Here is a 24,512-nt window from a genome sequence, read left to right as displayed (position 1 = left end):
GAAGCCCACAATCTGTGAATGAGTAAAAAAAACATGTAAAATAAAGTGGGTTGCCAACCTGCCACTTTCCTGCCTATTCCCAACCTGTCCGCCATATTATGTGGGGGCAAGTTAGGTGTCAGGCAGTCTTTAATTGGCTACCTGCCACTTGTGGTGAATTAAGGGGAGATGGAGGTCAATTAAGGCCTATTGTTAGAGGCCCACTAGGAACTTACAGTCAGCTTTTGGGCCTCCTGAGATGTCAGGGACTAGGCCAGCTGGCTGGAAGCAGCATCTGGGCAGCAGACTCAGGGTGGGCGCCAGTGCTCCAGGCTGGCCTTGAGGCCCTTCCTACCTGCAGGTCTTCAACAATAAATGGATTGCTCGACAGAGAGCCGGCATGGCCCCGATGGGCTGAATGGCCTCCTTTGGTGCAGTTATGACTCTATGAAGGGGCGGCTCCTCAACTTCTGGCTGGATCTGCTCCTAGGTAGCCATCTATGGGTCCAAGGTGGGGCTGATGGATGTTACTCTGGCTGCTTGCCTATCTTCTGCCATCTTGTCCATGCCGAGGTGGTCCTGGAGAAGGAGCGTCCAGTGTAAACCTGCAGCCAATGGGCATTGCAATGGGAATGGAGTGTGTGGTGAGCACCAGAGAATAATGTTATAGCTTACTGCGCATCCACCCTCACACCTTCATCTCCCTCCCAGAAACATGATAGGGTCCCCCTTGTCCTCACTTATCACCCCACCAGCCCCCAAATTCAAAGGATCATTCTCCGCCATTTCCGCCAACTCCAGCATGATGCCACCACCAAACACATCTTCCCTTCACCCACCCCGGCGGCATTCCACAGGGACTGTTCCCTCCGGGGCACCCTCGTCCACTCCTCCATCACCCCCTACATCTCAACCCCCTCCCACGGCACCTTCCCATGCAACCGCAGAAGGTGTAACACCTGCCCCTTTAGTTCCCCTCTCCTCACCATCCAAGGGCCCAAACACTCCTTTTAAGTGAAGCAGCATTTCACTTGCACTTCCCTCAATTTAGTCTACTGCATTTGTTGCTCTCAATGTGGTTTCCTCTACATTGGAGAGACCAAACACAGACTGGGTGATTGATTTGCAGAGCACCTTCGGTCTGTCCGCAAGCATGACCCAGACCTCCCTGTCGCTTGCCATTTCAACACTCCACCCTGCTCTCATGCCCACATGTCCGTCCTTGGTTTGTTGCATTGTTCCAGTGAAGCTCAATGCAAACTGGAGGAACAGCACCTCATCTTCCGACTAGGCTCTTTACAGCCTTCCAGACTGAATATTGAGTTCAACAATTTTAGATCATCAACTCTCTCCTCCATCCCCACCCCCTTTCCAATCCCCCTTTTTTCCAATAATTTATATAGATTTTTCTTTTCCCACCTATTTCCATTATTTTTAAATGTATTTCCATCCATTGTTTTATCTCTACCTTTTAGCCTTTTTTGATTCCTTCACCCCACCCCACCCTCACTGGGGCTATCTGTACCTTGCTTGTCCTGCTTTCTACCCTTAATTAGCACATTCCTTTAGATAATATCACCACCTTCAACACCTCTTTGTCCTTTTGTCTGAGACATCTTTTGGTTATCTCCACCTATCACTGGCCCTCTATCCAGCTCTACTTGTCCCACCCCCCCCCCCCCCCCCCCCCCCCCTTAAACCAGCTTATATTTCACCTCTCTTCTATTTTTACTTAGTTCTATTGAAGAGTCATTCGAACTCGAAACACTAAATGTGTTCCTCTCTGCAGATGCTGCCAGACCTGCTGAATTTTTCCAGGTATTTTTATTTTTGTTTTGTGTTTCCAGCATCCGCAGTTTTTTGCTTTTATCTTAATGTTATAGCTTAGTTTAATAAGCTTCCCTTTGTTTCGTTCAAGAGATAAATAGAAATCTTTCTGACTATAGCATCTCTCATTATATTTAGGCCAGAAAAAGGTGAGAGAAGTGAAGTTAATGGAAGGAAGAGAATTTCAGATGTGTGACTTTTGATGATTGCTTGTCATCTCACTAGGATAAGAAATTCAAGTGTTGCTGATGGCCCAAATCACTTGCCCTGAACTAGAAAGTGAATGAACTGAAGAAAAGACTCAAAGGTCTCACCTACTCTCCTTTTCCAGGCTGAAAAGATTTCAGACTTCTAGGAAATGCTGCGTAGCCTGTTCTACCCAGAGAAACGGGAATAAGTTATACAATAGGACACAATCCTTGTGTAAGGCAGGAGCATGCAACATGAGGCTAGAAATTAGAGTTGATTATATCAGTAAAAAAGTGCTTCACATATCCTGATATCATTGCCCTTTCTGGTATTTTAGAAAAGATGTTAAGGTGTATTTACCACTTTTAAATAGTGAACTGAGGAATGTCCTTAAAATATCTTCACCTACTATTAATAATAATTTGCAATGAATACAAATTGTGAGTAAGGTGTCATGTATAGTACCCTGGTTAGTGACTGATCTCTCCTTTCAATTGTCATAAATTATATTAATCAAACTTTGATTTCAGTTTTGTAGCCATTTAGTTGTTAATAGACAGGCATTAAACTCATTCGGAAGCAAATACTCATCAGGCAGAATTTTACACCTCGTGGGTGGGCGCGTGCCCAACTTGATCGGGGGTAGAATAGCAATAGAAGATGTCGGGCGAGGGTCTTGAGGTCATCACACACACGTGCAATCTTCAGGTCAGCAGGCACATGTGGGTGTCGGAGCCGCACCCGCTATCAATTAAAAGGCCACTTAAGGCCATTAAAAACCCAATGGAACCCGATTTTACCTTGCCCGTTGTGATTTTGAGCTCATCGCACGGGCAAAACGGGCAGGCGGGCAGCTCACATTTTGCAAAACCTCATCCAAGGATGAGATAAAAAGGGTCAGCAGCATTCCGGTGTGAGTGGTGAGGAGTTTAGGAGATAGTTTGCTGCTGGTTGCTTATTGGTTCTTGGCAGCTTCATCTCTGTTCAGGGCTCCATAGTTAGCATTTCCAGGCTTCATTTCAGGACCGTGTGGACGCTTCCAGATATCAGACAGCCTTCGATAACCCTGGTAATGGGGATTGTAGTCTCAGCTGGAGGCACCTCCCCTGAGGAGGAGGAGAGGGGCAGAAAGGAGAGGAGGCCGGGTGTCCCAATGCAGCTTCCAGGGGAGCGACCTGTGGGAGGAGAGGTGCAGGCACAAGGGGCGCAGGACCAGCAGGTAGTCTAAGGCAGAAGGGGCCACAGAAGACGCCACTATCAAGCTGCCAGAGTTTACAGGCAGCGATGCAGCTACCTCAATATGTCCAAGGTGCAATGCCAAAGGAGGCTCCGCCTCTCCAGGCAGACTGTGACCTCCATTTGTCAGATGATTGGTCCTGAGATCAGCTCCAACTGTATGGGTGGACACTCCATGCCAGTGGGCTCTGAAGGTCACAGTGGCCCTCAACTCCTATGCTTCCAGCTCTTTCCAGGGGTCAGTGGGGGATCTTTGTGGAGTGTCCCAATCAGCTGTCCACAGTTGCGTCAATCTGCTGACAGAAGCTCTGTTCAGGCGGGTAATGACATTTATTCATTTCCATATGGATAAGGCCAGTCAGGCTGAGCGAGCCAGAGGCTTTGTAGCGATTGTTCGGTTCCCCCGCATCCAGGGTGCAATCGACTGTACACATGTGGCCAGCGGGTCAGCCGGACGCCTTCGTCAACAGGAAGGGACCCCACTCGAAGAATGTCCAGATAGTGTGTGACCACAGGACGCAGATTCTGCAAATCTGTGCAAGGTACCCAGGCAGCACCCCTGATGCTTATATCCTCAGACACTCCCAGGTGCTGAGGCTATTCAGTGCTCCAGCCCAGCTGAATGGATGGTTGCTGGGTAACAAGGCTATCTATTGAAATGGTGGCTTATGATGCTGCTCCGCCACCCAAGAACAGAGACAGAGCAGCGTTATAATAGGATTCATGCCTCCACAAGAGCAGTGACAGGGAGGACCATAGGTCTTCCGAAGATGAGCTTCCAATGCCTGGATCGTTCGGGGGAACACTACAATACCCGCCAGAGCAGGTATCACTGATAGTGGTTGCAGGCTCTGGCACTGGCAAGGGGGGACCCACTGGAGGAAGAGGATCTTGAAGCAGCTCCACAGACCACAGAGGATGAATCCAGTAGTGAGTCAGAAGAAAAGAATGGTGAGGAGAATGCTGAGGGTGTGGAGGCAGACCTCTGTATCCTCCAGGGAGGCAGGAACACCAGGGATGCCTTGATCCAACGATCCTTCGGCTAAGCTACCAAAGATCTGCTTCCACCTCATGCCAGGGCTACCGCCTCCATCCTGGATTCTGAAATGACCCTTTCATTTGAACCCAAAGTCCATTGAGTGCCTATGCAATAAAGTTTGGAGCCATTCATGTTTGACGTCACATGCTGGCATACCCTGCACCAAAAAACATAAAAAGATGAAGAAAACTCAGGTCATTACGACAAAAACAAAATTGACCTCATTTTGACAATCCAAAAAAATTTACAAAACCTTCTCCGAACTTCATTCCCAGACCAGTAAACATGAACAAAACATTACACAACAGAAGATCACCATGACCACTCCCACTAGTGCTCATGGTGCCTTAAAATTATGTTTGCGAGTGCTACGTCTTGGTGAATCCCCAAACCCCCTCGCTGGCAGCAGCATTGGAGGCAGCTGCTGACTCTGCTGTCTTGTTGGCCTTGATGACCTGGGCAGTCGTCCTCTGGCTAGTGGAGATTGTCCTGGCCCAGCCTGGGGGGGAGCGGCCAGTGCCACAGCTGGCATCTACGCAGTCGCCACAGCCTCATTGGATGCCATGGTCACTGTCAGAGGGGCGGAGGAGCTGTTGATGTCATCCAAAGTGTCGGTGCAGACTCAACGGGCCGAAGGGCCTCTTCTGCACTGTGATTCTGTGATTCTGTGAGAGGAGCCCACAGAGATGACAAGCAACTCGTGCACCAATGTGAAGTTGCTCTGGACCTCCCTGATCGCCATTGATGGATGGGCACTGAACTGGGATACTGGGTATCTCATCCATCTCCCACACTGGCACTGACCACCTGAGGTCATTGTCTGTGTGAGGGTTTGCAGGTCCGAGACCAACCCCAGGAACATCTCATTCTGTCCCTGGAACTGCCTCTCCATGAGAGTTACCACTGTCCCAGTGGAAGAGGCAGTGCACTTGGTCATGAGGGTTAATGCAGTGCTCATACTCCGCATGGACTCCACAACAGAGACCATGGCGAGCATACCCTCATGGATCTCTGCCAGATCCTCCCGCACATCCTGTTGGACATCCAGCATCTGCCACCTAATGGACAAATCCAGAGGCTTATCATATGTCTTCAACTCAACATTGTCCTGTTCTCCAGCAGTCCTCCAACTGCCGGTACCCTGGGCACTCTCTGCCTCCACCTGTTCCTCAAGCAAGTGTGAAGGGCCCTCACCAATGTGCTCTGTCATTCTAGTCGAGAATCTAACGCCCACTGAGGCGCTGGTATCTGCGTTGGTGCCTGGTTCAGAGAGCGGGAGTGATGCAGGTGCAGCTGAAACCCGGTGGTCCTCTGACATCGGGATGGCTCTTTGGGGTCCTGTGATTGAGTACGTATTAGAAAATCACCTGGGCTGCCACCTCCTCCCAAGCTCTTTTTTGTTAGGTGTGGTAGCCTCCTTCCATCTCTGGGGACAAGAGTGTCCCTCCTGGCAGCCACCTCCCCCAGGAACACCACAAAGCACTCGTCCGAAAACCAGGGGGAGGGGGCCAACAGCCTACCCAACCTGCCCTCCTGCCTTGTGCACAAGTGAGACCATAACTTCAGTGTTCAGAATGCAGCAAATATGTTCTTCCCTGGCAGCCTTCAAGAAGCTGCCTGTGCCAACAGGCCCCAGCCCCTGCCCAGCCTTTCCCAACCATTAGGAAGACGCGTGTCACACTAGGCGGGCCTTAATTGGCCGGCCAGCGTGAAACCGCAGTTGGGGGCCAATTGCGGGCAACAGCCCATTTCCTGACTAGTTGCGGGCCCGCCGATCACGCTCACTCACTGAATGCACCGCATTCATTGTCATAAACTGAACAAAAATTCTCTACTGGACAGCCAGAAGCACTAGTCTGTACCTAGGCTTGTGAACACTGGCACATGTATCTCAATGGTGGAAAGTTCATTCCCCACACCAAGCCCTGACTCCATTGTTAGCCAATGTCAACATCTGGTCGTCAACCTCCAGGCGTCTACAAATGATCAGAGCATTCTCACCAGCACAACTTCGAGGTTGAGTATCTCGCAGGTTCACGCAACCAAATAGCTGACGTGCTTAGCCGTACTACTATCACAGACAGAATTGGCAATACTGAAGCGACATTGAAGACTACATAATGATAGTGCTTTCACATGGAACCATGAATCTTGTTACACAAGGCGTGTTGGAGGCAGAATCATCAACAAACAGCCTACTGCAAAAGGTAAGCCAGTGCCTAAAAAATGAGTGGCCTCATGAAATAGAGGAAGAACTGATCCCGTACTACAGGGTACACAATGAACTTGCAGTGTCTGAGGCCGAATGGCCTACTCCTGCTCCTAATTCGTATGTTCGTATTTGGGGTAGGTGGGAATGTGGGGTTGGGGCCACAATCAGATCAGCCATGACCTTATTGAATGGCAGAGAGGGTCGAGAGACTGAATGGCCTACTCCTGCTCCTAATTCGTATGTTCATATGTTGATGATAGCTGCATTGCATGCAGAACTCAAGCAGTTATGCCAAAAGTTCTACAGCAACGTATATTACATCTTGCCCAGGAGGGACAGTCGGGTGTTGTTTAGGTGAAACAACAATCCCATGAAGCAGTCTGCTGACCAGCAATTGATTATTGAGTAGAAGAGTTCATTAGAAACTGTGCAGCATATTCACTCAGTGTGTCTTATTAAACTATGTCCTACACCACTACAACCAACCCAATGGCCAACAAAATGATGACAACAACTCCAAGTTGATATCTTTGGAGAAGTGCAAGCACCCACTAGCAATCAACAGGTTCATGATCTACATAGGAAATGGCCAGAAATCGCCACAGCAAATTCCATATCCAACACTTCAGTCATTGACATTTTTGGCAAGTTGTTTACAAAACGGGGTTTGCCAGAGACTATCACAATAGACAATGGACTATAGTTTGTCTCCTGACAGTTCATGGATTTCCTAACAAGCTACTGAGTTCATCACCTTCTGACATTGCGATATAACTGGCAATCGAATGGGCGCATCAAATGACTCAACAGGGTGATCATGGACAATCTGAGAGCTAGTATGGTGGAGGGGAAAATGTTTGAACAATCCATTTATATCCTACTCTGTACATATTGATCCAGCCCACACTCTCTAATCAGAAAGACACCAGCCAAATTTATGACTGGTCATAACCTTCTCAGGATGCTGACCATTCTTAAGCTGTCACTGCTATCCAATGAGAATGTCAGAGCAAAAGCAGAAGAAATCATAAAGTGATAAGGTGAAGGAAAAGTGTACTTCGACAAGCAAACACGAAGAAACCATGATTTGAAGTTGGAGATTGAGTTCGCCTCAAATGGCAAAATACTGGTCGAACCTCTTCTTTAAAAACAGATAAATTTACGACGTTATTGATAATACAGAAGACATGGTCCCTGTTTGCCTATTGTCCAGTTCTAACATGGCCGATAACTTAAAAGCAAAATACTGCGGATGCTGGAAATCTGAACAAAAACAAAAATAGCTGGAAAAACTCAGCAGGTCTGACAGTATCTGCGGAGAGGAATACAGTTAACGTTTCGAGTCCATATGACTTTTCAACAGAACTGAGGGAATATAGAAATGAGGTGAAATATAAGCTGGTGGGGGGGGTGGGGGGGGGACGACAGGTAAAGCTGGATAGAGGGCCAGTGATAATTTATTCAGTGATGCCGTTACCTGATCCAGTCAGTCCTATTCCTCCACTCTATCCCCATAGCCCTGCAAGTTTATTTCCCTCAACCATCCAATTTCCTTTTGAAATCATTCATCATATATAGTGTCAGAAATTAAAATCATGAAAGTAATTATTTGTCACTCTTGTCCAAAAGTACTCAGTCTATGAATAAAGATGGACCTCCCCATTGCCCCAGACAGTTTGAAAATGAACGTTTCACCAAAATATTGAGGAATAACTGTTTACTAGTCCCACTATTGGCTGCTCAGCTTATCAAACATAAGTCTAGAAATGTCTACTGTTAAAAATCTGTTCGTGGCAAGAATTATGTAAAAAAGAGCCAAATAACTTGGGGTTCAGAAACTAGCTGGCTTCCTGCTCACACACTGCGTAAACTCCTGACCTGGTTGCCTGGCAGTGAAGTGTTCTGTTATGTAGGGTGAGCAGAAGCTTCATTATAAAGCTTAGCCCTGTGTAAAAGGGTATCAAGTAAAATTCTATTTTTCTCACAAGAACGTTGTTTCCCCATTTAGAATAGGCATCGAAGGCGAGAAAGGCTCTTGCCTTTCGGGAGGTCACGTACCCAATTATTATTGCTGCCTTTTGGCTGAAAGCTCTGGGAATCACATTCAGTCATCTCCTCTCATGGGATTTCACAGAAAAGCAACAGGAAGGACAAGGGACACCAAGGATATCTGATGGCACCAGCGGGTGACAAGCCAGAGACAAAACCCAATGTTATGCCACCAACCTTATCAACCACATAACATTGAAGCTATCCACTTTCGACCAAAAAAGGATAGATTGGATAACGGTAAAAAAGTTTTCAGAGGAGTGATGAAGCCAATTCGGGACCAAGTGGAGATCTGTTGATGGAGACAGAAGGCTTGTCTGAGGTATTCATTGAGTAATTTATTTAGGAGTTTACCAAGAAAGAGGACTTTGCCAAAGAAATGGCAAACAAAGTGGTTGCTGGGACACTGGATGAGATAAAAATAGATAAAGAGAAGGTGCTAGAAAGGCCGTAGGTACTTAAAGTCCAGGTGTGATGCTGAGAGAAGTAAGGAGTAGGGATTGTGGAGGTGCTGGCCTCAATCTTCCAACCCCCCGCAATTCAGGGATGGTGCCAATGAACTGGAGGGTTTCAAACATTACAACCCTGCTCAAAACAAAAGCAGAAGGATAAACCTGGCAATTACAGGGCAGTCAGTTTAATGTCAGTGGTGGGGAAGTTTTTAGAAGCAATAATCCAGGAGAAAATTAATATCACTTAGACAAGCATGGTCTAATAAAGGATAGTCACCATGGATTTTTTATGGGAAAACTATGTTTGACTACAGTTATTTTTTTTAATGAGATAACCGAGAGGGTGGATGAGGATAGTGCAGTTGTTGTGTACGCAGACTTCGAAAAGGCATTTGATAAAACACCACACATTAGACTTGTTAGCAACATTGGATAAAAAGGGCAGTGGCAGCAAGGATACTAAATTGGCAAAGAAATAGAAAACAGAAAGTTGTGAATGGCTACTTTTGGACCGGAGAGAGGTCTACAGTCATGTCCCCCAAGTTTCAGTACCAGCAGCACTGTTAGGTTTGATATCCATGAATGACTTAGGTTTGGGGACATAGGACATCATTTCAATATTTGCAGATGGCACTAAACCTGGAAGTGTACTAAGGGTGAGGAAGATGATAATAGCCTTCACAAGGATATAAACAGCTGGTGGTGTATGCAGGCACATGGCAGATGGAATTCAACACAGAAAAGCGTGAGGTGATAGATACATTCTGTTAGGAAGAATGAGACGAGACATCAGGGTAGTTATGTTACTAGACATGTAATCTAGAGACCTAGATTAGAGAGTTGAGTTTAAATTCCACCACAGCAGCTGGGAAATAAAAATACGATGAATTAAACAAACCTAGAATAAAAATGCAGTCTCAGTAATGGTGACCATAAAACTGCCAAATTGTAAAAACCCATCTGTTCGCAAATGTCCTTGAGGGGATTTAGTCTGCCAGGTGTGGTGGTACCCAGCCCACAACAATGTGGTTGACACTTAACCATCCTCTGAAATGGCCTAGCAAGCAACTCAGTTGTATTGAACTGCTACAAAAAATGCCTAAGAAGAATAAAACCTGATAGATCACCTGGCATCAACCTAGGCACCCAGAAACCTCAAAGGCAGACCCAGCCCTGTCGACCCTGCAAAGACCTCCTCATTAACATCTGGGCCGTGTGCCAAACTTGGGAGAGCTGCTCCATAGACTATACAACCAACAGCTTGACATACTCTACAGCCAATTTCCCAGTCTCCTCCATCAGCATCCCTGTGTGTATCATATCCTACCGGCAGGACAGAGCAATCAGAGGTGACAGCACAGTGGTATACAGTCAGAAGGTGTTGTCCTGGAAGTCCCCAACATTGACTCAGGGACCCAGGAAATTTCATCCATCTGATCAACCATGGGCAAGGAAACCGCCTGCTGATTACCACCTACTGCCCCACCCTAAGCTGATGCATCAGTACTCCTCCATGTTGAACACCACTTGAAGAAACACAGAAAATGGCAAGGGCGCAGAATGTACTCTGGATGGAGGACTTCAATGTCCATCGCCAAGCATGACTCAGTAGCACCACTACTAGCTGAACTGGTTGAGTCCTGAAGGACATAATCTGCCAGACTGGATCTATGGCAGGAGATGAGGGAAGCAACAAGAGGGATAAGCCTACTTGAACTTATCTTCACAAATCTAATTGTTGTGTCTGTCCATGAAAGTATTGATAGGAGTGACCATCACACAGCCTTCGTGTAAACAAAGTCCTGTCTTCACATTGAGGATACCCTCCATCAGGTTGTCAGGCGATACCACCGTGCTAATTGGGTAGATTTCGAGCAGATCTAGCAACTCAAAATTGGGCAACCATGAGGTGCTGTGGGCCATCAGCAGCAGCAAAATTGTACTTAAAAACAATCAATTAGGCTAACAGGGTCATTTGAGACCTCAGTGTATGGTCATTTCCGTCCTTTTGCGAGTTGCCCCTGGACCAGGGTTACGAGCCGTGGCCAATGGCAGAACCAGCAAATTTTTGGTGGTGACTGCGGAAGAGCTAGAACCTCGAGGGACAATGGCTGCTTACAGGTGGAGGATCCTTCGGGAAAAGGGCTTGTGTTTCCTGTAAGCACACACAAGGAAGGCAATGGGAAATCATCTCATGCATTCTTTTCCCTAATCATAACGGTCATTATAGCTGAAACTGGAAAGGCTCCGGCGAGCAACAAAGAGGAAAACACAGGATGTGAAGGCATGGAGAAATGAACTGAGTATCTGCCCTTGGGCAGATCACTACTACGCAATCTGTAGCCTCCTGGCCCAGCATATTCCTCATTCAGCCATTCCCATCAAGACAAGTTCCAATGAGAAGTATACGAGAGCATGCTGGAGGCAGCACCAGGCATATCCCACAATGCCAGTGCAACCTGGATAGGCTACAACACAAGACTACATGCATGCTAGACAGAGGAAGCAGCTAAGTCATTCCGCAATGAACAGGCCTGATCAAAGTTCTGCAGTCCTGCCACATCCAGTCGTGAATGGTGGTGGACAATTGAGCAGCTCATTGGAGGAGGAGGCTTCACAAATATCCCCATCCTCGATGATGAAGGAGCCCAGCACATCAGTGCAAAAGATAAGGCTGAAGCATTTGCAACAACCTTCAGACAGAAGTGCCCAGTGGATGATCCAAATCGGCCTCCCCCAGAGGTCCCCAGCATCACAGATGCGTCTTCAGTCAATTTGATTCACTCCACATGATATCAAGAAATGGCTGATGGCACTGGGTACTACAAAGGCTATGGGCTCCCACAACATACCAGCAATAGTACAGAAGACTTGTGCTCCAGAACTTGCCATGCCCCTAGCCAAGATATTCCAGTACGGCTACAACAAGAGCATCTACCCAACATAGTGGAAAATTGCCCAGATATGCCTTGTCCACAAACAACAGGCCAAATCCAATCTGGTCAATAACCTCCCTATCAGTCTATTCTCATTCATCAGCAAAGCGATGGAACGTATCATTGACACTGCTATCAAGTGACACTTACTCAACGCTAACTTTCTCACTGATGCTCATTTTGGGTTCTGCCAGAGCTACTCAGCTCCTGACTTCATTACAGCCTTGGTCCAAACATTGACAAATGTGTTGAATTCCAGAAGTGAGGTGACAGTGATATCTAGGCAACAGTGGACCCTGTGTAGCATTGAGCCCTCGTAAAATTGAAGTCTATGGGAATAAGGGGGGAACTTCTCTAGCACAAAAGAATACGGTTGTTGTTGTTGGAGGCCAATCATTTCAGTCCAAAGTCATCACTGCAGAAGTTCCTCAGGCTCTTTGGCCCAACCATCTTCATCTGTTTTCTCCATAATCTTCTCTCTATCATAAGGTCAGAGGTGGGGATGTTTGATAATAATTGCACAGTGTTCAGTTCCATCCTTAACTCCTCAGATAATAAAACAGTCCGTGTCCACATGCAGCAAGACCTGGACAACACTCGGGCTGATAAGTTGCAAGTAATGTCCGCACCACAATCTAACTAGTTCCCTCTGACATTCAATGCCATTACCATCACTGAATCCCTCACCATCAACAGCCTGGGCCTCACCATTGACCAAAAATTTAACTCAACAAGCCATATAAATACTGTGGCTGCAAGAGCAGGTCAGAAGCTGGGTATTCTCAAGTTGGGTATTCTCAACTCCTGTCTCCAAAAAGACTGTCCGCTATCTGCAAGGCACAAGTCAGGAGTGGAATACGTTTCATTTGCTTGGATGAGTACAGCTCCAGTAACATTCAAAAAGCTCAACACTGTCCAGGACAAAGCAGCCCACTTGATTGGCACCCCATCCACAAACATTCACTCCCTCCACCACCGACAAACAGTGGCAGCGTGTACCATCTACAAGATGCACGGCAGGAATTCACCAAGGCTCCTTCGACAGCACCTTCCAAGCCCACGACCTCTACCATCTCGAAGGGCAAGGGAAGCAGTTGCATGGCAACGCCACCACCTGCAAGATCCCCTCCAAGCCACTGTCCATCCTGACTTGGAAGCTGTTCCTTCACTCTCACTGGGTCAAAATCCTGGAAATTCCCTCCCTATCAGCACTGTGGGTGTTCCTACACCATGTGGACTGCAGCGGTTTAAGAAAGTGGCTGGGATTTCCAGAAATTCCCACTTCAAGTCAGCAGACCTTTGGGTGGTCTGTCAAATTTTCCATCCCGACCGCAATGGTTCCCACCCACGGGCGGGACCAGAGATTCCCGGCCAGTCGCTCACCCCCGCTTCGCAAAGGCAATTAGGGATGGGCAACAAATGTTGCCCTTGCCAGGATCAAAAAGAAAAGGGGCTGCACTAGTAGGGGACTGGACAGGGTGCAGGGAGGGAGAGATGGTGGAGGAAGTGGAAACATTGAGGAAATTGTGGAGTTTGTGGAGAGAACGTGGAGGTCCTGGGGTGATTATGGTAGTCATGTTTTATTCTCAAGTCTCCCATGTCTCTTAGTGGAGCTAGTTAACTTGCTATTCCATATTTATGCTCCATTTCTTTAATTAATCATGCCTTGTTATGATCTTAAAGTCATCTCACCATTTAAAAATAACTATTAGTTGGCTAGGCTCAACACTAAATCTTTCGCAGATGTTATATAGCAGCCTTAATAAGGCAATGTCTAACAAACCTTTGTCCTAATGGCCAGTGGTGCTTGTTGTTACAACACAAAGAGATCAGGGAAAAAGGCTCAAACATCATTATATTCCCATAAAGAAGAAATGAAATACCATTTGTAAATTCCTGCTGCACTCCCATTGTTTACGAAGGCTTCATTTAAAAGAGTAATTGTGATTTACAGCCTGGAGCTTCTGTTTAATCAGTTATCCGTGTTTCACTAACATCAAAGATGGTTTATCAGGGGATGTGTGTGTCTGCCAGGAGCGACTGGTGATTGTGTTGGTGATTTATTAAATAATACTGCATCAGTGAGCATTTGCTGTTGATTATCTAAGAGTAGAGCAGGTACCTGCTAGTGTTGATTTTGCGAAATGAACACTACAACAACTTATATTTAATTGGGGAGGTGGCGGCTTAGTGAGATTGTTACTAGACTAGTAATCCAGAGACCCAAGGTAATGCTTTGGGGACTGGAGCTCAAATCCCACCATGGCAGATGGTAGATTATGAATTTAATAAAAATGTGGAATTAAAAGCCTAATGATGACCATGAAACCATTGTCAATTGGTGTAAAAACCCATCAGGTTCACTAATCTGCTATCCTTACTTGGTCTAGGCTACATGTGACTCCAGACCCACAGCAATATGGTTGATTCTTATATGCCCAGAACGTACACCATAGGGACTGCAGCGGTTCAAGAAGACAGCTCACCACCACCTTCACAAGGGCAATTAGGGTTGGGCAATAAATGCTGACCTAACCAGCAATGCCCACATCCCATGAATGAATTTTAAAAATTGAGCATTTCATGTCATTAAATGTTCCAAGGTCTTGGTAGGAGCATTGTAGAACAAAAATTCTAGATTGATTCCTGAGATGAGAGGGCTACCCTTGCTTTAGAATGTGCTGGGCCAGGATTGCAACAAGGAAGGTATGTACACCTATCTACTTAAAAACTAGCTTACTTTCCCTATTTACAATATGTACAGAGTGAGTTAAAGGGAAGGCACATCTCCCCTCAGGGCTGCCTATCTGCTGCCTACAGTAACTCACACTTGATGTCAGTGCCATATCATCATGTGCCCCACAGATTAACATGTCCATCCTGTTAACCATTTATACTACAGTTCTATGAGGAGAGATTGAGTAGAATGGGTCTATATTCTCTGGAGTTTAGAAGAATGAAATATATAAAGTTCTTAGAGAGCTTGACAGAATAGATACTGAAAGGCTTTTTCCCAAACTCGACAGTCTAGAGCACAGTCACAGTCTCAGGATAAGGGTTTGGCCAAATGAGGCAAAGAGAAATTTCTTTGCTCAAAGGGTTACAAATCTTTGGAAATTTCTACACCAAAGGGCTGTGGATATATATTCAAGAGTAAAATGAATAGAGTTTTGGACAACTTAGGAAATCAAGGGGGAGCAGGCAGGAAAGTAGAGTTGAGTTAGAAGATCGGTCATTAGCTTATGAAATGGTGGAGCAGGCTCAAAGGGCCATACATGGCCCACTTCCACTCTTCTTATGTTCTTATACTGGTTTGCTAAAAATTTGCTAACATTTGAATTCACTTAATTGAATGAGTTAGTAAATTTACTGTTCAGTGTGGAATAGTTGAAGTGACCAGGAGAAATGCCTTAAAGGGAAAGCCAGATAAACACATGTGGAGAAAGTGATAGCATAAGAGAATTCTAGAAAGCTTACAGCACAGAAGGAGGCCGTTTTGGACCACTTATGCTGGCTCTCTGTAAGAGTAATTCACCTAGTCCCACTCCCCTGCCTTTTCCCTGGAGCCCTGCAATTTTTCTCCTCTTCAGGTAATGATTCAATTCTCTTTTGAAAGCCATATTGGATCCACTGTAACCATGCTGTCAGGCAGGGCATTCCAGATCCTAACTACTGGCTGCACAAAAAAGGTTTTCCTCATGACGCTATTGTTTCATTTGCCAAAAAGCTCAAATCAGTGTCCTCTGGTTCTTACTCTGCCACCAGCGGGAACAGTTTCTCTGTCCAGGTCATTCATGATTTTTAATTACTGTATTAAATCTCGCCTCTACCTTCTCTTCCCTAAGGAAGAAAGCCCTAGCATCGCCAACCTATCTACATTTATTAAGACTCTCATCCTACGAAATATCCTCATAAACCTTGTCAGCGCCCTTTTGTTATGCCTGCATCGTGTGCCCATGAATGTATGAAGTAGATGGACAGTTTTACTTTTAAAAAAGCAGCAAGGAGTAAGGATAATTTACCTTGACAAGATGGACTCCAGGCGTGGGGTGACCTTCTTTTGAGTTTTCTGTACAGACACAGGAATTGATTCAAGTCTGGATATGTCTCTGGGAAGCCACTTAAAGTGCAAAGAACTGATGCTGATGGTTGCCACTCTCCATATCAATTAAAGTGACTCAGAGTAACAATATCTGATAGACTTGCAGGCCTCATGGAGATGGAAATACAAATAAGGATATTCAGAGGCTATTCATAATTGGAATGTTGATTGGGATACCAAACATTCCCCATTGTGTGACAATTGCTTAGCCCATCAAACCATTTGTGTGCACAATGGGAACACCAATACTGTGGGCACATGACAGAAACTGGCTTGTGATAGGAAATACCTTATTAATTCACAAGGGCAGCTCATAGCAGGGTAGTCTAGGATACAAAAATTACAGAGGGAAGACATCTCACCCAAAAAAAGGAACAAACCTGTCTAGAAATTTATCTACAGGCAGAGAAGTGGGGCTACCCTTTCTACCTGCAGATTATATCTTCACTACAGAAGGTTCCCTGTAGACCACAACTTTGACTGGAAAAGCTAGAAACCTGCTGCAGCATGAAATAAGCCACTGTGAGTTCATCACCAGAAACTGCCAACCTCCATTTTCTTCTGTGAGCCAAGAGAGGATCCTCAGACCTGCAACAACATTCAATTGCCATCTCAAGAATTGAAAGTAATATTGACTTTGGAGATCTAAATGCATGCTACATCTTTTGTAATCATTTTTTTCTTTTGTGAGCATATTTTGTGAATGAGTGAATGATATTGCATTTACATTTCAGGTGTTGAGAAAATAAATGTTTATTCTTTTAATTTAAAATGAGAAAACATGTCTTGTGTCTGTTACTGAAAGTCACAGCACTTAAAGACTTCTTTTAAAACACACCTTGTGGTAATTAGTCGAGAGGTGGAAAGAAAGGGAAACAATCCCATCATCCCTCTCTATCTGTATCACTCTCTCTAATGCATTCACATCCTTCTTAAAGTGTAGTGCCCAGAGTTGAACAATATACCCAAGAAGGTGTTACAATCTCCTTAGAGGTCAATACCTTTTAAAATAAAATTCAAACTTCCAGTTAATAGCTGAAAGGATAACATGATAAGATTCATGTTTAAGACTTTTACTGTAACACAAAACTAAAAGTACTATGGCTAAATGCTGTTTTTGTAAGGAACATATACTTTAAACTACGGAACAGGACTTATTCCTTTTTACTTTTAGCATAACTGTAAAAACACAATTCATGAGTACACTTTACACTGACCTTTAAGTGGACATTTAATTCATCCAAAATCTGTCCAAAGTGATTCATAGCTTCTGAGCGTTTACTTCTGTTATTTTCCTTTCTCAGCCTTATAACTCTCTTTCTCCCTCAGGCCCTGGCTGACTGACCTTGTCTGTGAGTTTTTGGACCCTTACCCTCTCAGAACTCATCTCCATGACAACATGAATCACATGGGCCTTGTATCCATGTTGAAATAATAATCAAACATCCTTGCGACCCCAATTCTCTTTTAGCTTGGAAGTAAATGGGCAGCTTAAAGCACAATTGTTTACAAGCCAATATTCTCAGGCCTGAATTTTTACAAAGCCAGAAGACTGCATCCTAGCCAAAATGGCACCAGAGTTCCGAATCCTGAAGTCCCACTCCTGAATCTGGCACCCAGCATTTTCCATGGTAGGAGGCACAGGGGTGGGTTGTAGTTTGCACATCCATTGTTCACTGAGGCAGCTGCAAATGTAAGAGTGGCATGGAGGGTATGAGGAGCCATGGTGGTACGTAGAGGGGTATGAGGTGGCGTGGAGGGTATGTTGGACCATGGGAGTAAGTGGGGGGCAAGAGGTGGCATCAATTCACATGGCTGAGGCATGGTGTGGAGACTGAAGGTGTGTGAGGAGTAAGGTCTTGAGGGCTGTTCTTGGTTTTATTGCTTTTTTCACAAGTGGGATGAAGTCCCAGGTAAACAAGGTGGGTCTTTTAAACTGCAGCATCAGCCCCTGTGGCTGCCTCCGAGCTCTTTCCAGGTCTACCTGTACACCACCATCTCTGCCACCTCCCCCCTCACCAGCAACCCCTGCCCAGAACAAAAATCTGAAGATTGGAGGCATTTTCTCCCAAGTCGGATTTGCAGCTTCGGGAATTATCCCGACTCTGCACTCCTGACTCAGGAGTAAACATTTGGCCCACAGTCTACCCACTGTTAGCACACAGGAGACTGAGGAACTCCTCAAGTGATGCCCTGGGACTTGGATAATTGACTCTCCAACAACTGCAACCATCTTCCTTTGTGTTCATTATGACTCCAACCAGCAGAGAGCTTTCCCCCTGAATCTCATTGACGCCAGTTTTTCTAGGGCTCCTTGTTGCCACACTCAATCAAATGCTGCCTTGATGTCAAGGACAGTCACTCTCACCTCACCTCCTGGAATTCAGCTCTTTAGTCCGTGATTGGACCAAGACTGTAATGAGGTCAGGAACTGAATGGTCCTGGTAGAACCGAAACTGAGCATCAGTGAGCAGGTTATTCTTGAATAGCAGTGTCGATGACACCTTCCATCACATTGCTGATGATTGAGAGTAGACTCTTTCTCTCAATAACTGGCAGTTATTGGCCAGTTCAGTTGGGCCAGTTGACCGGTTGGATTTGTCCTGTTCTTTGCGCCTAGGACATACCTGGGCAATTTTCCACATTGTCAGGTAGATGACAGTGTTGTAACTGTACTGAAACAGCTTGACTATGGGCATGACAAGTTCTGGAGCACAGGTCTTCAGTGCTATTGCCAGAATGTTGTCAGAGCCCAGAGCCCAGTGCCTTCAGCATTTCTTCATATCACATGGAGTCAATCGAATTGGCTGAAGACTGGCATCTGTGGTGCTGGGGGCCTCAGAAGGAGGCCAATATGGATCATCAACTCGGCACTTCTTGCTGAAGATGGCTGCAAATGCTTCAGCCTAATCTTTTGCATTGATGTGTTGGCCCCCCACCATCATTGACGTTGGGGGTATTTGTGGAGCCTCCTCCGCCAGTTAGTTGTTTAATTGCCCACACCATTCACAACTGGATGTGGCAGGACTGCAGAGCTCAGATTCACTGAATTCTATCACGTGCTGCTTCCACTGTTTGGCATGTGTTGTAGCTTCGACAGGTTGGCACCTCATTTTTAGGTATGCCTGGTGCTTCTTCTGGCATGCCCTCCTGCGCTCCTCATTGAACCAGGGCTGGTCCCCTGGCTTAATGATAATGGTAGAGTGGGGGATATGCTGGAAACAGAGATTACAAATTGTGGTTGTATATAATTCTGCCTCTGCTGATGGTCCACAGCACCTTATGGATGCCCAGTTTTGAGCTGCTAGATCTATTCAAAATCTATCCCATTTAGTACGGTGATGATGCCACACAATATGATGGAGAGTATCCTCAATGTGAAGGCGGGACTTTGACTGTGCAGTGGTCATTCCTACCAATATTGTCATGGACAGATGCACCTGTGGCAAGTAGAATGGTGAGGACAATGACAAATGGGGCTTTCCTGCTTGTCGATTCCCTCACCATCTACTGCAGACCCAGTCTAGCATTATATCCTCTAAAACTCGGTCAGCAGTGGTGCTACCAAGCCACCTCTTGCTGATGGACATTGAAGTCCCCCACTTGCACTTGCGACCCTCAGTGTTTCTTCCAAGTGATGTTCAACATGGAGGGTTAATGATTCATCAGCTGAGGGGATAGATGGGTTCCAGAGATGGTAATTAGCAGAGGGTTTCCTTGCCTATGTTTGACCTGATGCCATGAGACTTCATGGGGTCCAGAGACAATGTTAAGGACTCCTAGGGAAACTCCCTCCCTACTGTATATCACTGTGCCACCACCTCTGGTGGGTCTGTTTTGTCAGTGGGACAGGACACACCAGGAATGGTAATGGTGGTGCCTGGAGCATTGTAGGTTATGGTTCCGTGAGTATGAATATGTTAGGCTATTTCTTGACTAGTCTGTGGGACAACCCTCCCATCTTTGGCACAAGCCCTCCAGGTGTTAGTAAGGAGGACTTTGCAGGATCGAGAGGGCTGGGTGTGCTGTTGTCGTTTCCAGTGTCTAGGTCAATCCCAGGTGGTCCTTCCTGTTTCATTCCTTTTAGGATTCGTAGCAGTTTGATACAACTGAGTAGCTTGCTAGGCCATTTCAGAGGGCAGTTAAGGAGTCACATGTAGGCCAAACCAGGTAAGGATGACAGATTTCCTTCCCCAAAGGACAACAACGGTTTCATGGTCATTATTACTGAGGCTCGCTTGAATTTGAATTCCACCAGCTGCAATGGTGGGATTTGAGCCCATATCTCCAGACCATTAGCCTGCTTCACTGGATTGCTGGTCCATTGACATTACCACTACACCACCAAAAGGATATATTCCAATCATTTTAACCATTCCATATCGTAGCCAATTCCTCATTCTAACCACTCTCTGAGTAAAGCAGAATTTTCTATTAGCTTTATTAGTAACTATCTTTTTTTTTGTTCACGGGATGTGGGCATCGCTGGTTAGGCCAGCATTTATTGCCCATCCTTAATTGCCCTTGTTCAGAGGGCATTTAAGAGTCAACCACATTGCTGTGGGTCTGGAGTCACATGTAGACCAAGCCAGGTAAGGACAGCAGATTTCCTTCCCTAAAGGACATTAATGATCCAGATGGGTTTTTACAACAATCGGCAATGGTTTCATGGTCATCATCAGACTTTTATTTCCAGATCTTTATTGAATTCAAATTTCACCATTGAACCCGGTTTCCCAGAACATTACCCTGGGTCTCTGGGATACCACTCCAATGACAATACCACCATGCCACTGCCTCCCAAGGGTTCCTGGTTTTGGACTCCCCCACAACAGTGAGCATCTTCTCTATGGCCAGGATTTTCCCATCAGCCGAACTCCCGACATCACCGCGCCCCATTTAAAGTTTCAGGAAGGCGGGGGCTTAACAAAATCAGCTGTGCGCCCACCGACCTGTCAATGGCCAATTGAGGCCATTGACAGAGTCATTAAAGTAATTAATGGACATGCCCTCCAACTTTAATGTTGGCGGGCAAGCTGGGAGCCCTGGCGGGCATTAGAAAAAGCATAAAACCTCATCCACAGGCAGGATGAGGTTTCATGTAGCCTTTTAAAAATTTAAAGTCTTTTTAAAAGTTATGGACATTTCCCAAATCATGCGACAGTATCACATGAGGGGACATGTCAGGGAATTTTTTTTTCTATCTTTAATATTTTTCAAGGTATAGCTGATCTCCCTGAGGCAGCATTTAGCCTCAGGGAACTGAGTGCGCAATTTCGTGTGCATGCGCGAAAAAGCGCACTCTCAGGTTTAGGGATTCCCCCCCAACCCGCTCAGGGAGCGCACAGCGCTTCCGTGCGTACATCACGCTGGGCGGGCCTTAATTGGGCCGCCCATGTAAGATGGCGGCGCGTCCCCAATCGGGAGCGCTGATCAGAGGTGTGCCGCTCTTCAAATTCCCCCCCCCCGACGGGGGGACAATTCTGCCCCTTGTCTGCCCTACCAAACCCCTTTAGAACTTTAAAGACCTCGATCAAGTCAACTTTCAGCCTTCTCTTTCCTGGAAATAAGGAGCCCCATCCAGTTCACCCTTCAGTTATAACATTTTGGTTCTAGTATCATCCTTGCAAAACCTCTTTTCTGCACTTGCTCCATTTTGTAATATGGAAGCCAGATGGTTCACAGTAAGCTAAGTATATTCTAACAAATATCCAATTTGCTCTATATAATTTTATATATAATTTTAACTTAAATGTTTAGTGAGTTTTAACTTCAATCAATTTCATCATAATGTCCTTTTTCAGACACAGCTTCCAATTCCTGGGTCAGTGAACGATCATGGCATGATGCAAAGCCATAACAAGAACAGGGCAATTCCAGTCTGCTTGCTGAAGATTAATTCTCCTTGAATTTTGCTGCGGACACCTAGTGCAACAAATGGCAGCACTTAACATCTCACTAGGCACGGATGCCACCATCTCCCCAAGCACGGATGCCGCTATCTCTCCTTGGTTGCTGAACGGAACAGTGCCTGAAATAAATGGCAGCAGCCATGTGAACAAGAGTGCTGTGAAAGAGTGTACCCAAATTCCAATTCCCACTGAGGTGTACCTCATCCTCGCAGGAGTTAGCTTGCTTGAAAACCTGCTGGTGATCATTGCGGTGATCAAAAACAGGAATCTACATTCCCCGATGTACTTCTTCATCTGCAGCCTGGCTGTTTCGGATATTCTACTAAGTTTGACCAAAGCCTGGGAAGCAATTACAATATCTATAACATCTGGCAAGGAACATCTGTTCGCTAATTCTTTGTTAAATAGATTGGATGATGTGTATGACTCGATATTGTGCATTTCTTTCACAGCCTCCATTTTCAATTTGGCAGCAATCACGACTGACAGATATATCACTATTTTCCATGCTCTCCGGTACCACAACATCATGACAGGAAAGCGAGTAACAATTATCATTACAGCAATATGGGTCTTTTGTACTTTTACCGGTATCATTATGATCTCTTTCGCCAAGTACAATGCCATTGTTAGCTTCTTTTTCATACTGTTTTTCATAACGTTGGTTCTCATTGTGTCCCTCTACATATTTATGTTCCTATTGGCTCAAATGCATGCAAAGCGGATTAGAACCCTTCCAGGTCACATAGTTCATCGACGAGCCAATTTTAAAGGAGCCCTCACATTAACTATCCTCCTTGGAATCTTCATTGCATGTTGGGCCCCATTTTCCCTACACCTCACTCTCTATTTATTCTGCCCTTCAAACCCATACTGTGCCTGTTTTATATCCCTCTTTCAGGTTGATCTAATTTTCATCATGTGCCACTCAATGATTGACCCTCTTATTTATGCATTCCGAAGTCCTGAATTATGCAACACTTTTAAGAAAATGTTGTGTTGCATTAAAAGGCAGAGCTACTTGCATAGACCAGCCACTTGTTCTAATGACTGAGTGACACAGACCAGAAAGTCCCACTTTTGGTCTCCAACCTGTGCTGAGTTCTCTGATTTCAGGCTGAACGGGTGTTAAGGATGATATAAGTGGCAGCACTCTCGCCACTCTTAAAAACCTGAGGACAAAATCTAGGCTGTCACTCCAGTGCAATAATAGGGGAGTGCTGCACTGTCAGTAGTGCCGTCTTTCAGTTGAGATGTTAAATCAGAGGATTATGGCACTATTCAAAGAAGAGCAGTGTCCTAGCCAATATAGATCCCTCAACCTACATCATGTTTCCTACATTACAACAGTGACTACATTTCAAAAATTACTTAATGGATTGCGAAGCATTTTGGGATGCCCTAGAATCATGAAAGAAACTATATAAATGCAATATTTTTCTTTCTTATGTAAGCCTGGGCTACGGAAAGGAGAAAATCCAATGGGGCTTCTGCTCCTAACCACTGACTAGTAACAATGCTGGAAGCACAATATAGATGTGCATTGGGTTCAGCTGGTTCACGCTGTTCAGGCCTCCCATACTCAGTGTCAAGCTCCACATCTTTGGAGCACCACAAGATGATCAGCAGCAATGAGGTTGTGCTTTCAGGACCGAGCATACAAATATATGAAGTTGACAGGCTGTCCCAGTAACCATGCTGTCCCATACACTGTGCTGGGTGAAACATCATGACTAAACATTTCATTAACAACACCTTGTCCAATAGAGCATTAGCATTGCTATACTGATGAATGACATTAGTAATATTAGTATTGCTATTCAATGCACAGCGTCTCACATCTGGAACATAGGCATCATCTACAGGACTTTTGACTGATGCAAAATCATCATTTGGCATAAACTTAGAATCAGATTGGATCCACCCTAAATACTCATTAGTGGTCTGTATGGTCTATAATGGTATCTGAACAGGCTGTTGCTATTACTGCCACCATTACACACCAACTTCTTTTCCAAGGATCTCTTGGTTACCCTTATGGTTACTTTTCCTTCCCTTGATTGTATGCAATATTTCTCCCTGCTGTTGTCCTGCAAGGTAACTTTCTTAAGTGTGATTCTGTTTCAACCCTGATTTACCTCTGTACCTCTTCCTTGTCAACAATAATTGTTCTCTCTTTTGTTTGATAATGGTTTAAAACAGAACCCATTTATCCTTAGTACTTGATAGAGAGGGAGTGAGGTGAATGAGCCAAAAAGGAACAGCTGTGTTGATACTTATGTAGGTAATGATTTTAAAAGTTGGTTAAAGTCATTCATTTTTGCATAACAATGCTGTAGCATTAAGTGTGCCTTATACACAGTGATTATATTCTCTGGAGTTTAGAAGATTGGGAGGTGATCTCATTGCAACTTACAAGATTCTGAAGCGACTTGGTAGGGCGGACGCTCAGCGATTGTTTCCACTGGTCGGGAATCTAAAATACAGGGGCACAGTCTCAGGGTGAGGGGTCAATCATTTCAGACTGAGATGAGGAGAAATTTCTTCGCTCAAAGGGTTGTGAATCTTTGGAATTCTCG

At 45.4% G+C, this 24,512-nt stretch overlaps 1 protein-coding gene across 4 annotated transcripts in view; it reads left to right on the top strand.

The window, feature by feature from the left end:
- The window catches only part of LOC121279217 (adrenocorticotropic hormone receptor-like), a 121,173-nt gene extending 98,027 nt beyond the window's left edge, over positions 1–23,146 (top strand). For 3 of the 4 annotated variants that reach the window (XM_041190254.1, XM_041190253.1, XM_041190256.1), the window contains one exon: positions 21,826–23,146. In XM_041190254.1, the coding sequence (XP_041046188.1) occupies positions 21,959–22,987 (1,029 nt within the window). In that variant the 5' untranslated portion in view covers positions 21,826–21,958 and the 3' untranslated portion in view covers positions 22,988–23,146. Of the gene's footprint in view, positions 1–1,760; positions 1,798–21,825 lie in introns of those variants that run through there. The other variant, XM_041190255.1, reaches the window with a different exon arrangement.
- Positions 23,147–24,512: the final 1,366 nt, after the last annotated feature.

The sequence above is a fragment of the Carcharodon carcharias genome, chromosome 6 (genome assembly GCF_017639515.1).
Source record: "Carcharodon carcharias isolate sCarCar2 chromosome 6, sCarCar2.pri, whole genome shotgun sequence".
Taxonomy (NCBI): Eukaryota; Metazoa; Chordata; class Chondrichthyes; order Lamniformes; family Lamnidae; genus Carcharodon; species Carcharodon carcharias.
Note: the sequence above shows the minus strand (reverse complement) of the source record. Positions and strands in the feature narration are given on the sequence as shown.